Source organism: Lampris incognitus, chromosome 10 (genome assembly GCF_029633865.1).
Source record: "Lampris incognitus isolate fLamInc1 chromosome 10, fLamInc1.hap2, whole genome shotgun sequence".
Classification (NCBI taxonomy): domain Eukaryota; kingdom Metazoa; phylum Chordata; class Actinopteri; order Lampriformes; family Lampridae; genus Lampris; species Lampris incognitus.
In genome coordinates, this window is record NC_079220.1 from 28,482,424 (window position 1) to 28,496,499 (window position 14,076).

Genomic DNA, 14,076 nt, shown 5'->3' on the forward strand with positions numbered 1-14,076 from the left:
AATGTAGGTAAAATAAATGTATCGTGAGGGGGACTGTTAGCCAGACACCTTCTTAGTTTCCCTGTCTTGTTTCATTTGGGCATTTGGAGCCAATGAAGAGAGAGGGTCAATTTGTCAATCACATGATTCAGTGATCAAGGGTTCATTCCTCTTCCACTGTGTTTTTAGTCTACCAATATCACTGATACACTTAACCGCCTCAATAACGCTGTTGTACTGAGATACAGTAGTCAGGGTTATATTCAGTAATTTCCTCCTCATATGGGGTTTCATGTGTTATTCCATCACCTGAAGGATATCTCTCAAGTAATAACCTGGACCATCACAGTTGTTGGTTCATTTCCATTGGCCGGCACGGTGGCGCAGTGGTTAGCACTGTCGCCTCACAGCAAGAAGGTCCTGGGTTCGAACCCTGGGGTTTTTCAACCTTGGGGGTCATCCTAGGTCATCCTCTGTGTGGAGTTTGCATGTTCTCCTCGTGTCTATGGTGGGTTTTCTCCGGGTGCTCCGGTTTCCCCCACCATCAAAAAGACATGCATGTTAGGGTGAATACTCCTGTCTGTGCCCCTGACCGAGGCATGGCAAGACGAACTAGAGTTGGTCCCCAGGCGCTGCATGGCAGCTGCCCACTGCTCCTAGCTACACAGCTAGGATGGGTTAAATGCAGAGCATGAATTTCGCCAAGGGGATTAATAAAGTATAACAACAAAAAAAATCTCCTGCAACAAAGGGAGCTCTTTATTATTCTCTCTCTCTCTCTCCAGCCCTGCTAACAACTTGACAACAGGTAGGCTCGAATCCTGTAACCCTGGATACAGCAGGGTGGGCTGTGTCATATCGGTGGGGGGGGGGGGCAACTCAGACTTAAAGTCACGTGGGATTTACGAGGGTGTTGTTGTCGGCTGCAGCTCCAGTCCACCTGTGCAGAAGGAGCCCATGCAGTGCTGATGTCACACCATCACAAAGTTCACTCCAGCAGTGATAAGTGAGCAGACAAACAAGAGATAGTTGCATGGGAGCGTACAACCTTTGGCTGGGTGTAGAAATAACTCTGTCTCCCTCTCCTTCTCTTAATTTGTTCTTTTGTTACTCTGTCTGGCAAGCAAATCTTTCTGTTGTAATTGGGCGTGTGTGTGTGTGTATGTGTGTGTGTGTGTGTGTGTGTGTGTGTGTGTGTGTGTGTGTGTGTGGTGTTCATTAGCCACTGCAATGAGGAAAACACTGGGCAAGTGAGCAGGAGATGTGACGTCAAGGAGAAAGACAGAGAGGTGCTTACTCTGCCTCAGGATGAAAGAGAGAGATTTGTGAGAGAGAAGGCAGAGGTGGAGTTAAAACAGAGAGGGGTAGGGGAGAGGGAGCAGACATGCGGAGGCAAGAGGGGTGGCTGTGAAGGACAGTGAGCTCACACATTATGCGAGTTTGTTTGCGTGGGACAGAGAGAGAGAGGAAAGGCATACACGTCAGTGACAGAGGGTAAAGAGGAGGAGAAAAGGGGAAGTCTGATAAGCACCCTAGGAAATGACTGTGTAAATTAGTTGTCCCCTGGAGAGTTCCGAGACCGGACCATACTCAGAATAGACATGAATGGTGATGGCAGCGCACAACGCTACGTGTCGACCTTTAGGATGCACATCAAGCCACCCTGCAAGTCTCCGGCACCGGTGACTGGGTCAGGAATGACCGCAACCGGGACCACCAGACCCAGAAATGGTACTGACGAAGTTACTGATGAAGGTAAGGGTAGTGTGTGTGTGTGTGTGTGTGTGTGTGTGTGTGTGTGTGTGTGTGTGTGTGTGTGTGTGTGTGTGTGTGTGAGACAAAGCGAAAGAAAGACAGAAAAGACTCATGAGGAAGTGTTATGGTTTTGTTTTTTTGTTTTTTGTTTTTTTGGAAAACGTTTATCAGATTGTTCTAGTCGATACTGTGATCGACAAGTCAGAACATGAGTTTTTTTTTCTCCTGGTAATTGAACAGCTTAATATAAGTCAGGTCAAGATAACACATTTGTTTTTAGTTCTCCCTCACATAAGGAAAATATTTTTGCATTTTCAGTTGAGAACGTGCTCCAGAAAATATGATACTGATGAAGCTAGTATTCAGTTTTCTAAGTCAGTAGGAGCAAGACCAAATACATGAACGAGAGGGAGGACAGTGGAATGGTGAGGATGCAAGGAGTAGAGGTGACGAAGGTGGATGAGTTTAAATACTTGGGGTCAACGGTCCAAAGTAATGGGGAGTGTGGAAGAGAGGTGAAGAAGAGAGTGGAGGCAGGGTGGAGTGGGTGGAGAAGAGTGTCAGGAGTGATCTGTGACAGAAGGGTACCAGCTGAGTTAAAGAGAAGGTTTACAAGATGGTTGTGAGACCAGCTACTATGTTATATGGTTTGGAGACAGTGGCACCGATGAAAAGACAGGTGGAACTGGAGGTGGCAGAGCTGAAGATGCTACGATTTTCATTGGGAGTGACAAAAAAGGGCACGATTAGGAACGAGTATATTAGAGAGACAGCTCAGGCTGGACAGTTTGGAGACAAAGCAAGAGAGGCAAGATCGAGATGGTTTAGACATGTGTGGAGGAGAGATGCTGGGTATATTGGGAGAAGGATGCTGAATATGGAGCTGCCAGGGAAGAAGAGAAGAGGGAGACCAAAGAGGAGGGTTTCCCCCCCTTTTTCTCCCTAATTGTAGTTGGCCATTTACCCTATTTTACGAGCCATCCTTGTCGCTGCTCCACCCCCCCCCTGCCGATCCGGGGAGGGCTGCAGACTACCACATGCCTCCTCCGATACATGTGGAGTTGCCAGCTGCTTCTTTTCACCTGACAGTGAGGAGTTTCGCCAGGGGAACGTAGCGCGTGGGAAGATCACGCTATACCCTCCTCCCTGAACAGGCACTCGACCGACCAGAGGAGGTTCTAGTGCAGCGACCAGGACACATAACCCACATCCAGCTTCCCACAACTCTGCGGGTGGGAAGCCGGTGGGGTCGACTACCGGACTTTCAAAAAGAAAGAGGCGGAGGTGGATAGACAAGTCTGCAGGGACGCCCGACCAAGCCGGGGGTAACACGAGGATTCGAACAGGTGATCCATAGGCAACGAAGTAGACCGCTACGCCACCCGGACGCCCGCAAAGAGGATGTTTATGGATGTGGTGAGGGAGGACATGTAGGTGGCTGGTGTGACAGAGGAAGATGCAGAGGACAGGAAGAGATGGAAACGGATGATCTGCTGTGGTGACCCCTAACGGGAGCAGCCAAAAGTAGTAGTAGTAGCAGTAGTAGTAGTAGTAGTAGTAGCTGCTATTGTTTATAGCTGAACATTGCTGAACCGACCAGTCCATCACAATGTGGGCAATTATCAATGTAATTCTATATTAACGTGTTAATGGTGGTTTGAATAATCCTACTTGAGTGATTTCCTATTTCAATCAAAACAGCAAATCAAAGCAAGCAAGACAAACGAAACTGAAGACAGGCAGCGTATACTTACAGTGGAGCATTGCCAACCTCTGAATATTTTTGAATGTCCTGAACGTGATTGCAGCACTGTTTGATTAAGACTGCGAGTATAAAAGGCAAGTCTTTAGACGGATGCCCAACAACTGCAAAACCAGCTCAAGCTCGATTCATTCTGTAGTGTTTGGTGTGTTTGCAAGCATGTGTGGTGCAATGCTACTGACGGTGATTGGTGACCACATAGAAGGTGTTTGCCTACATACATGGACTTGCATGTCCCCTTAGAGCAGTGGTTCTCAACCCTTTCGGGGTCTTGGACCCCCTGCGTAATTTTGATCTACCCTGAGTACCCCTCCACCTGATCTTGGGGGAGGGGGGTTGCAATTTGATAGAAACAGTAGAAACTGCATTTTAAATTTCATTATAGCATTTATTCACTCTTTGGGGCAAAAATAAGAGCTTTCAGTTGTAACTTAGATATAGTTAACAAAACAGAATTCTTATGCAGTAAGTTTCAGATATATGTAACAAAACAGAATATGTATTCAGTAACTTTCATATATATGTAACAACAGAATTTTTATGCAGTAACTTTTAACAATGCAAACGGGAGCGAGATCTCTTATTAAAATACAATAAATTACACTTGTGAAACAGATGTAATTAGAGAAAAAAGTCCTGTTACCCTTCATAGTTTAGGTAGATAAAGGTCTCAGTCACATTTGAGTAAAATAATCCTATTTCTATAAATGTCATAGGATCTTTTTTTAAAGATATTTTATTTTCACGGACCCCTTGCAATTACACCACGAACCACTAGGGGTCCGCGGACCCCCGGTTGAGAAACACTGCTTTAGAGGACAGCGTCGGTTTACATAACCAAATTAGAGCGCGATAAACCTTTCCAGTATACACTTTTTTTGTTTTGTATTCGTTCCACTTCTGTGTGCTGATATGTTTTTTCCTTTGTTCTGTGTTGTGTCTTGCGTCAGCTCTTGTCCCTGCCATTGCTTGGCTTGGTGTCATGTCAAGCTAGAAAAACAGCCTTCCCTGCATGATAAATTAGCATTGGTAATGTGTGTGGCCCCGCGGTTGACACACTGCTGAGGTGTTTGAGGTATGCACGTCTGCAACACTGCAACCTTCTATTGGCCTCACATTTACAAAATCTAGATAGATTAAAATAAACTCGTCTCTGTGACGCTGTGCTTGTGCAGAAACATGGACTGGCCTTCAGCCAGCCCAGGTCTTTTGCTTTGAATGCATAAATCTGGGGAGGGTGGCACAGTGGTTAGTGCAGTCGCCTCACAGCAAGAAGGTCCTGGGTTCGAGTCCTGGGGTAGTCCAACCTTGGGGGTCGTCCCGGGTCGTCCTCTGTGTGGAGTTTGCATGTTCTCTGCATGGGTTTACTCCGGGTCCTCCGGTTTTCTCCCACAGTCCAAAGACATGTAGGTCAGGTGAATCGGCCATACTAAATTGTCCCTAGGTGAGAGAGAGAGTGAGTGAGTGTGTGGGTGCAGATGCTCTGTGATGGCCTGGCGGCCTGTTCAGGGTGTCTCCCACCTGCTGCCCTGTAACTGCTGGGATCGGCTCCAGCATCCCCGTGACCTTGAGAGCAGGATAAGCGATTTGGATCATGGATGGATGGATGGAAATCTGGGGAGTGGAGCAAGATGTGAGCTTTTATTTTGTTTCAATTAGTACCATATTACAACCACTACTTGTCATAATAGTCTTTAGGAAAACCAAAATAGTACTTAAAGCACCTTTATTTTACATGACCTATGCTTCTCATGAATTCGTACAGGGCCAGCATCAGTATTGTTCTGACAGTGCAGAGCAATTATTTCCACAAAGTGACATTTATTTCTTAATAAAAAGTAAAACTGCTTAGGTATGTTCTTCCTGTGTAGATTCGCAACTGATACGTAGTGCTACAAGCTACTGATTAATACCTGAGGGCAAGAAACCTGCTAAGACATGCTTCTAGTTTAGCGAGTCAGCACAAAAGAAAAGTAACAAAGAGGCAAACCATGTGAAAGTCCTCCACTGCGTGTGACTGCACAAAGAGGCGCAGTTTAACACTAGAACGACCGGGATTTCACCCCTACCTAAAACGACCATGGGCGGACAAAATGACCGCCAGTTTTTAAACTCTATATTCTGTCAAGGTAAATGCCTAATTGAGATATTAATGCATTGCATGTGTTAGTATGTATGTTAGGAAACGACTGACACCAAAATTAACATTTTAACAACTATAACACTATTTTTAAACAATTTAAACTTCAGAGAGACATGGTCGAACTTGAATAGCAAAATTGAAAAAGTGAAAATATTACCTGAAAAACAAAACGGAAAACACATATTTCTAATCTAACTGTTATGAGAGTTGGCCTGTAGGTGGCAACACCGTGTTAATCTTACGTATCTGTGATCTACTAGACAAGTGAAGTAGAGTGATTGCGCCAACATACAGGGCATCTTCTGTATATGCCCATTTCACGCCGTGGCCATCTTGGATTTTAAAAAAACCAAGCGGTGGGAACTTAGCCACGCCCCCTTCTTACTTCATTGAAAACACTGCTGGAAGCAAGATGTCGTACTGCTGTGCACCATCCTGCAACTCCTATCAAAGAAGGGAAAGAGATAAATCTGTATATATATATGTATATATATATATATACATATATATATATTCACTAATCTTTCAATAGTGGATAGGTCTGTTCTTACACATCACCTTGATAACAGGAAAAAGTGTGGATTTATATTGCTTCCCACATGTATGACATATCCTCATGTGTCCAGTGAGGTTTGGGTGACTCTACCTGATCATGACTACGACGTGAAGCCCCTTTCTGTGGAAGACCAGCTTGACGCAGTAAAGAAACGCATCGCTTTCCTGGAGAACGAAAATAAAAAGCTGAAAAGTGAGCGTTTTGGTCGAGAACGCTTCCAGTGTGCACCCAATCTGATCAGGTTTTACACTGGTTTTAAGGATTACCCAACCCTCAAAGCACTCTTCCTAGCTTTACAGCCTACTGCAGAGTCCATGGTGCGATGGACTCAAATGCAAAGGAACAGCCATAACCTAGAACACATTTCTGTGTCTGGCTTCCATGCAGAGCATTTATCGCTGATTGATCAGTTTTTCCTGTTCTTGTGCCGTGTGAGGCAGGGCTTTTTTGCTCTGGATTTATCTGTGCGATTCAATGTGTCGCCGGCCACAGTCACCAGGAACTGTACGACGTGGGCCAACTATTTGCTCTTTATGTTAGGGACCCTCCCAATATGGCCTAGTAGAGCAGCAGTAGACGAGCTAATGCCACCAGTATTCAGGGAATTCTACCCAAACACAAGAGTGATACTAGACTGCACAGAGATCCGCATCGAGACAGCTAGTTCGAAGGTTTTGAACACCATGACATACTCCCATTATAAAAGTAACACTACACTGAAATCCCTAATTGGGATCACTCCCTCAGGGTCAGTTAGCCTGGTAAGTAATCTATACACAGGATGTATTTCTGATAAGGAGATAACTAGGGACAGGTGTTCTGGATCTCTTAAGAGTCAGGTGACGAGGTCATGGCCGATAAGGGCTTCCTTATCAAAGACCTGCTCGATGAAATAGATGTAAAACTTGTAATCCCTGCATTTTTAGGCCCAAGTGGGCAGTTTAGCTGTGATGAGCTCACAGACACACAGAGTATTGCTGGCTTGAGAATACACGTCGAACGGTCAATAAGACGCATAAAGGAGTACCACATTTTTGATGGAGTAATACCCCTTTCACTAAGTGGAACAGTCAACCAACTGTGGACCGTGTGTGCTCTCCTAACAAATTTTCAGGGATCACTGTTTTAAACCTTTGTTAAATTCAGCTGACAAGAAAATAGTGCACACAAACCTTAGATAGATTGAAACATATTGTAACGTGCATGGATAAGTAGACACGCTGGCCGCTAGCTGGCGGGTTTGACCCTTTAGTCGAGCGGTTAGCGATGTCTCCTGCGGTGCGGGCGATACAGGTTTGCTTCCCGGCCGCGGCAGTTCCTGTGGTTGCGTTGTCCCCGGAATTCGCTACAATATTTAACTTCATTTCAGTACAGTCCCATTTTTTAGCCCACACCTTGAGATGGGCAATCACTATCTTAGTTTAGTAAACAATTGATGATTTGAGTTGGTAGCGAGTTCCAGTTTATTGCTACAACAGAATGACAGTTGACCGAAAATATTTTAGTTTAAAATTAACCAAAAGTTTTGTTAAAGTTAAAGGACAAAGAATGAAAATATTGTAGATGGGACAATCTAATGTATAAATATTGAATGTACAGTATAAAAATGAAATGTATCTTATTTTTTATTTTATTGTGATTAAACAGCTTCTTTGAATACAGCCCTGTCTGTGTGTCTCTCCTCACTGGCACAGCAGAGGCAGAAAGTACTCGAAAAAGAAAAGATTCGGCTTAGTTTTCATATTGTGGTAAATGACGGTAGGTGCTCGAGGTTGGTAGTCCAAACCATGTTTGCTGCTGCTGGCCCCGGCTGCATTGATTTCCGATTGAGTAAGAAGGGGGCGTGGCTTTAAAACCCAAGATGGCCACGGCATGAAGTGGGCGTATGTCCCAGAGTTATAAGTAAAGCTTCATAAACCTACGTATCTGCATCGTCATTTCAACATGGTGTCAGAACTGGACTCAGCGGCAACCAACAGAAGAAGAAAATGATAAATTTGAGGATGAAAAAACTTCCACATTGAGATAGCTAGCTAGCTAACGTTGCTGCTGAGAAGGACCGCGCTAGCTACAATGGCAGAAGCAAAAGCTAATTTCCCGGAACAGATGGACATGAAAGGAGACGTATTCAACAACTGGACATTCTTTAGAGCACAATGGGAAAATTACGACATAACTGGACTCAATGAAAAGGATGACAAAATCCGCGTGGCTACTCTGCTACCTCTGCTAACATTCACAGACATACTCTGCTAACCATGATGGGTAAGGAATGCCATATGCTGCAACGGCACCTTCACATGATAGATGTAGACAGACGCAAACCTGATAAGATTTTAGATGCACTTGAAAAGCACTTCGAACCATCAAGGAACGTGATTTATGAGCGCTATATATTAAATACCACTCAACAGAGCCAGTGTAAGTCAGCAGACCAATATGTTGCAAACTGGAGGAAGTTAGCGCACACCTGTGATTTTGGCGCTTTGAATGGGGAAATGATATGTGACGGGCTTGTCATCGGGACAAAAGATGTTGGCGCTCGCACGCGCATGCCGAGGGAGTCCAACCTCACGCTAGCGACAGCCATAGACACTTGCAGGGCAAGCGAACAAGCACAGATCCAAAACAAGAGAATGAGCGGAGGGGAGCAGGAGACCGTGAACTAACTATACATCACGCGAAAGACGTTCAGAGGGGCAAAGCTCTGCTCGTCGTCACAAGCCTACAGAATCCACGGGCGTTGCAAACAGAGAAAGGAAGCCAGAAGGCACATGCCACTACTGTGGGTCCACACATGAGAGTCTGAAATGCCCAGCATACGGAGCCATCTGCAAAGCCTGTGGTAAGAAGAACCATTTTGCCAAAGTATGCAAACAAGCACAACACAAACTGTTACACTTCTAACTTGCATATCATGCCAAGTAGAACCGAATTAAATGATACGCACGCCGAGAGCCACGTTTCACATCACTTCACTTTACTCCATGTTCTTCTTCATCTACATTCCGCATCAAAGCGCGACGTAATGACGTAATCAATACACGATATCCCCCCTTACTTGGATTAGAACTCTAATGTCTCCTTTACATAAACAACAGGTCATATCTGAATGTTAATAACATATTCTCTCACAGAATAAACATTTCTGCCCCCTAGCATTGTGTATTAATTTTCTGTATTACCATACATATGAACATATGCATTCTCACATTGAATTCACTTCATAACAAAACCTGTGAATCTCTGGGACATCCTTATTTCTCGTCGAGGTCTCTCTGTCTGTTAGAGCTGTGAACGAATGCCAAAAATAGGCCTCGAACGAATAACGAATATTACACACTGAGGTTCGAATGGCATTCGAATACCTTGAATTTGCATATCACCCCCAAAAATCAATACAGAGAGTAAGTCTATTGTAGCCCGTGTTTTTATTAACAGCATATTTATGACAACATACAACTCCAGCACATTGTCCGCACATATTAGTCCAAAAACTGTTGTTGAGCACCCCTAAACATAAAATAAATCTGACTAGGAAAAGCCCAGATGATGTTAACTAGGGCCTACTCTAAGTAACATACAAGTAAAATAAATCTGACTAGGAAAAGGCCAGATGGTGTTAACGAATTTACCGTAAGTAACATAGGCATAGTAAATTATCCATGACCCACGGGGCTTAAAAAAATAAAATCAAGAGTCCTACTCACTGTAGTAGTATAAGAAGTTGTGCTAATAGTGGTTTGCGAGAAAAACCAAAGCGTCCACGTGTTCAGACTCGAGAGCGCTCCTTTTTTTGGTGACTATGTTTCCCGCATCAGAAAAGACACGCTCAGAGCGCACGGATGTCCCTGGCACGGCGAGGTATCTCTGAGCCATCTTCCCGAGGTGTGGATATTTTCTCTCTTCGATTTTCCCATTAACAGCCCAAAACCCAAAGAATTTCCATACGTAACTTCTCAGATGTTGTGGAGTATGAATGACTCTCGCAGGAGATGTGCTAGTGCTAGTGCTAGCGCTTGGGTCACAGCCAACGTTCTTCTCGGATTCCGCCATTTCCTGTGTTCTATGAGCCCGCCCGCTCGGCGTGGGAACTGACAAGAGCTTTTTAATTTCCGGTTTTACTACGGATGTAGGCTATGCTTATTTTCATAAAATACGTTTCACGAAACCATCATTTATTTCCATTTAAACGTGTGTGCATTAATAATAATAATATTAATAAGGGGGAAAAATATATTAAAAAAATATATTACAAAAAATCGAATTTCATATTTTCATATTCAAATTCGAATATTATTACCATAATTCGAATGTACATTCGAATTTCAAATGCTATCTGACAGGCCTACTGTCTGTGCTGTCAGAGGTCGGCATGGGGATGACCCCTGACTGAGTGTCTCTGGTGTGGACCTCTCTGTGTGTTCAAGTCTGTGGTTTTCATTCTCACTCAGTGTTGTCTGTGTTTCTTTTCCAGCAGGTGATGATGTCAGCTCAGCTGGTGTGTACCTTTTGACATGGGTTGTGTTTCTGGAGTACTGAGCTCCTATGGGTGACTCGACTACCACATTGTTACCGTTCTTACTGATTACCGTGTGTGGTGTCTGGTTGAAAGTTGTTGTGAACTTATCTGCTTTGTCCTGTTTCAAAAGGACTTCATCTCCCACTTGTACTTGGAATGGTTTGGCTCCGCGTTGGTCGTCGGCGTATATTTTGGACTTCCCCTTTCGCTCTGCATCAGTGTCCAGTGCCTCCAGGTCACTCCTAGGTGTACTGATGTCTGGCAGCTTTCCTCTCAGCTTTCTGTTGAACAAGAGTTCGGCTGGGCTCTTGCCCGTGGTGGAGTAGTCTATGGATCTGTAGATGGTGACGTACCTCCAGAGTTCCTTCTCCCAGTCCAGTCCCTCCGCCTGTGCGATGCGTATCCGTTTCATGATCGACGTGTTTTGCCTCCACTTCCCCATTTGCTTGTGCCCATTTAGGCGTTGTTTTCACGTGCTGTATGCCGTTGTCTTGACAGAACTCCTGGAACTGTGATGACAAGAACTGTGGTCCACAGTCGGACCTGATAGAGACAGGTAGACCGTGGCGGCTGAGTATGTTCTCTAGACGGTCTATCACTTTGTCTGTCGTGGTGGATCGTATGATCTCGTACTCATAATATCTGCTGTAGTAGTCTACAACTACTAAGATAGAATGTCCTGTTGGTAACGGACCTTACAAATCCGTGGCAATATCCTGCCATGGTCCATCAGAGAGAGCTGTGGGCCGCAATGGCTCTGGTGCGTCGGGCTGCGCCACTAGTTGGCACCCGTGACATGACTTAACATATTTCTCTGTTGCCCCGTACATCCCTGGCCACCACACCTTTCCTCTGAGATGCTGTTTTGTCCCTAAAATACCTAAATGTCCTTCATGAGCTAACGCTAGAGCTCTGTTCTGTAGGCTCTGCGGTAGAACAATTCTCGTTCCTCCACACTAACTGTCCTATAGTGCATAGTTCCTTTGCGATAGGCGCATAGGCTGAACACTTCTCAAACCGGCCACTCTGTATCGCTTTCCTCACCTCATTCAGTTCTTCATCCTCTGCAGAGGCTCTCTCCACCTCTTTTGTAGTCAGTGCCCTGGGCGTCTCTTGCACTGCCACAAACCGCACGTATTCTTCTGCTCCATGTGCGTGTGTCGTCTTCTTTGCAGTGCCCCCCAGGAGACGAGACAGAGGATCAGCAATGTTGTACTTTCCAGATATGTGTATCACTTGAAAGTCATAAGGTTGGAGACGGAGCACCCAACGCTCGATCCGGGCGCACGGTTTTGATCTGGAGCTGTAGATCAACTCCAGAGCCTTATGATCCGTTATCAGGTCGAACCTCTTGCCGTATATGTATGGGTGTAGGCTTCACATGCCCAAACCAGTGCCAGGGCCTCACGCTCCGTTTGAGAATATCTCCTCTCACAGTCTGTCAGGCTCCTGATCACATAACATATAGGCCCCATAACTCCCTGCTGTTCCTGTACCAGAACTGCTCCTATTGCCTACCGGCCCTGCATCAGCTATCACTTTTGTGGGGGCATCTTTATCAAAGTATGCCAGTGTGCCCGCCTCAGCTAACTTATTTTTCAGTGTCTCAAATGCCTGTTTCTGCTCTGGGCCAAAGACAAATGGCACATCCTTTTTGGTCAGTCTCCGCAGCGGCTCTGAGATGTCGGCGAACTGGGGTATGAATCTACTACTGTACCCAGCCAAACCCAGGAAACTGCGGACCTCTGATCCGTTCTCTGGCTCACGTGCTTCAGCCAGTACTCTCACTCTCTCGCTTGTGGGCCCTATCTCCTTCTCTGATAGTAACATGCCCATGAACACTAGTTTGTCCATCTCAAACTGACACTTCTCACCATTTAAGGTCAAGCCGCATCTCTCAAGTCTCTCCAGTATGGCGTGTAGTCGCAGGTCATGTGTCTCACGATCCAGTGCTTGGACGATGATGTCATCAGATATGTTTGCAACTCCTTCGGTGCCAGCCAGTGCCGTTGCCACTTCATGTTGGTACTGCTCACTCGCAGAAGAGACTCCAAATATGAGCCTTTTGTAGCGGTATGTTCCACTGTGCACAGCGAATGTTGTTATGGCTTTTGACTCTGGTGTGAGCTCCATTTGATGGTAGCCCCATTTTAGATCGAGTTTACTAAACACAACTGAACCGTTCATGTCATGTAACAGTTCATCTACTGTCGGGATTGGATATCTTCCCCGGATGATAGCCCTGTTTGCCATTCTCATATCTAGGCATAGTCTGATGTCAGTATCTTTTGCTTTGAGAACTGCTACGACTGGGTTTACCCACATTGTTGGGCCCTCAACCTTTTCAATAATGTCCATGCTTAGCAGCTCCTCTATCTTCTTGTCGACTGCCTTCCTCAGATGGAACGGTACTCGTCTCAGTGGTTGTGCTATGGGTTCCATGTCGTTGTCGATGTGCAGACTGATCTGTTTGGTATTGAGCTTACCAACCCCTGTGAAGAGCTTTGGGTACTTCCTCTTTACCTCTGCCCTGATATCAGTCACCGCTGCTACATCTACACCCACTTTTACCACACCTAGCTCCATAGCTGTCTCTCTCCCTAGTAGTGTTATTCCCTGACCCGCTACTACTGTGAACTCTGCTTGGGTTTCCCTTTTCCCTATCTTCACCTCACATGTGAACACTCCCTTCACTGGCAGTGGTTCCTTTGACGAGTATGTATACAGCTTTTTGTCTGAAGTGGAAGACTGACACTTAATTTTTTCTCTTTTTAGTCCTTCCCATGTGTTTTCATCTACTATATTGGTTGTAGCCCCTGAGTCAATTAACATTACTTGGTCTACACCACCCACATTAAATGTTAATCTATCAATATTTCTACTGTCACGTACTACAAATGCATAATCTTTATCCTGTTGCTCTTCCTTTTCTGAGTCTACATATTTCACTGACTGTTTGCCACCTTTAGATTTGCACATTTTCGCATAGTGGTCTTTACCACCGCATTTCTTGCAGGTTTGCCCGCATGCTGGACATGTTTCATCTTTTGCAAAGTGGTCTCCATGCCTGCAACGATAGCACACTTTCTCTTTCCCTTTTCCTTCACGTTTTCGGCTCTTCTTGGCCCATTTCCCTTTGGATAGCTGGTTCACAGTCTCAGTTTCCTTTGCGTCCATGTTACTCACTCTCATTGCTGCCATCTGTTGTTCTACTCTTTCACACTGCGCAGCAATCTCTAGCGCTCTCGCTAAAGTCAGTCCCGAACCCTCCTCAAGCAGCTTTCTCCGCACATATTCTGACGTGCATTTACTCAGCACCGCATCCCTGAGCTGGTTAGACATATCCGCCCCAAAACCAC

At 45.2% G+C, this 14,076-nt stretch overlaps 1 protein-coding gene across 1 annotated transcript in view; it reads left to right on the forward strand.

Moving 5' to 3' along the window:
* Positions 1-1,489: 1,489 nt before the first annotated feature.
* mylk5 (myosin, light chain kinase 5) overlaps positions 1,490-14,076 on the forward strand; it is a 53,538-nt gene continuing 40,951 nt past the window's right edge. Inside the window, exon 1 of the mRNA XM_056287693.1 lies at positions 1,490-1,734. Coding sequence (XP_056143668.1) covers positions 1,581-1,734 — 154 coding nt within the window. The 5' untranslated portion in view covers positions 1,490-1,580. The remainder of the gene's footprint in view (positions 1,735-14,076) is intronic.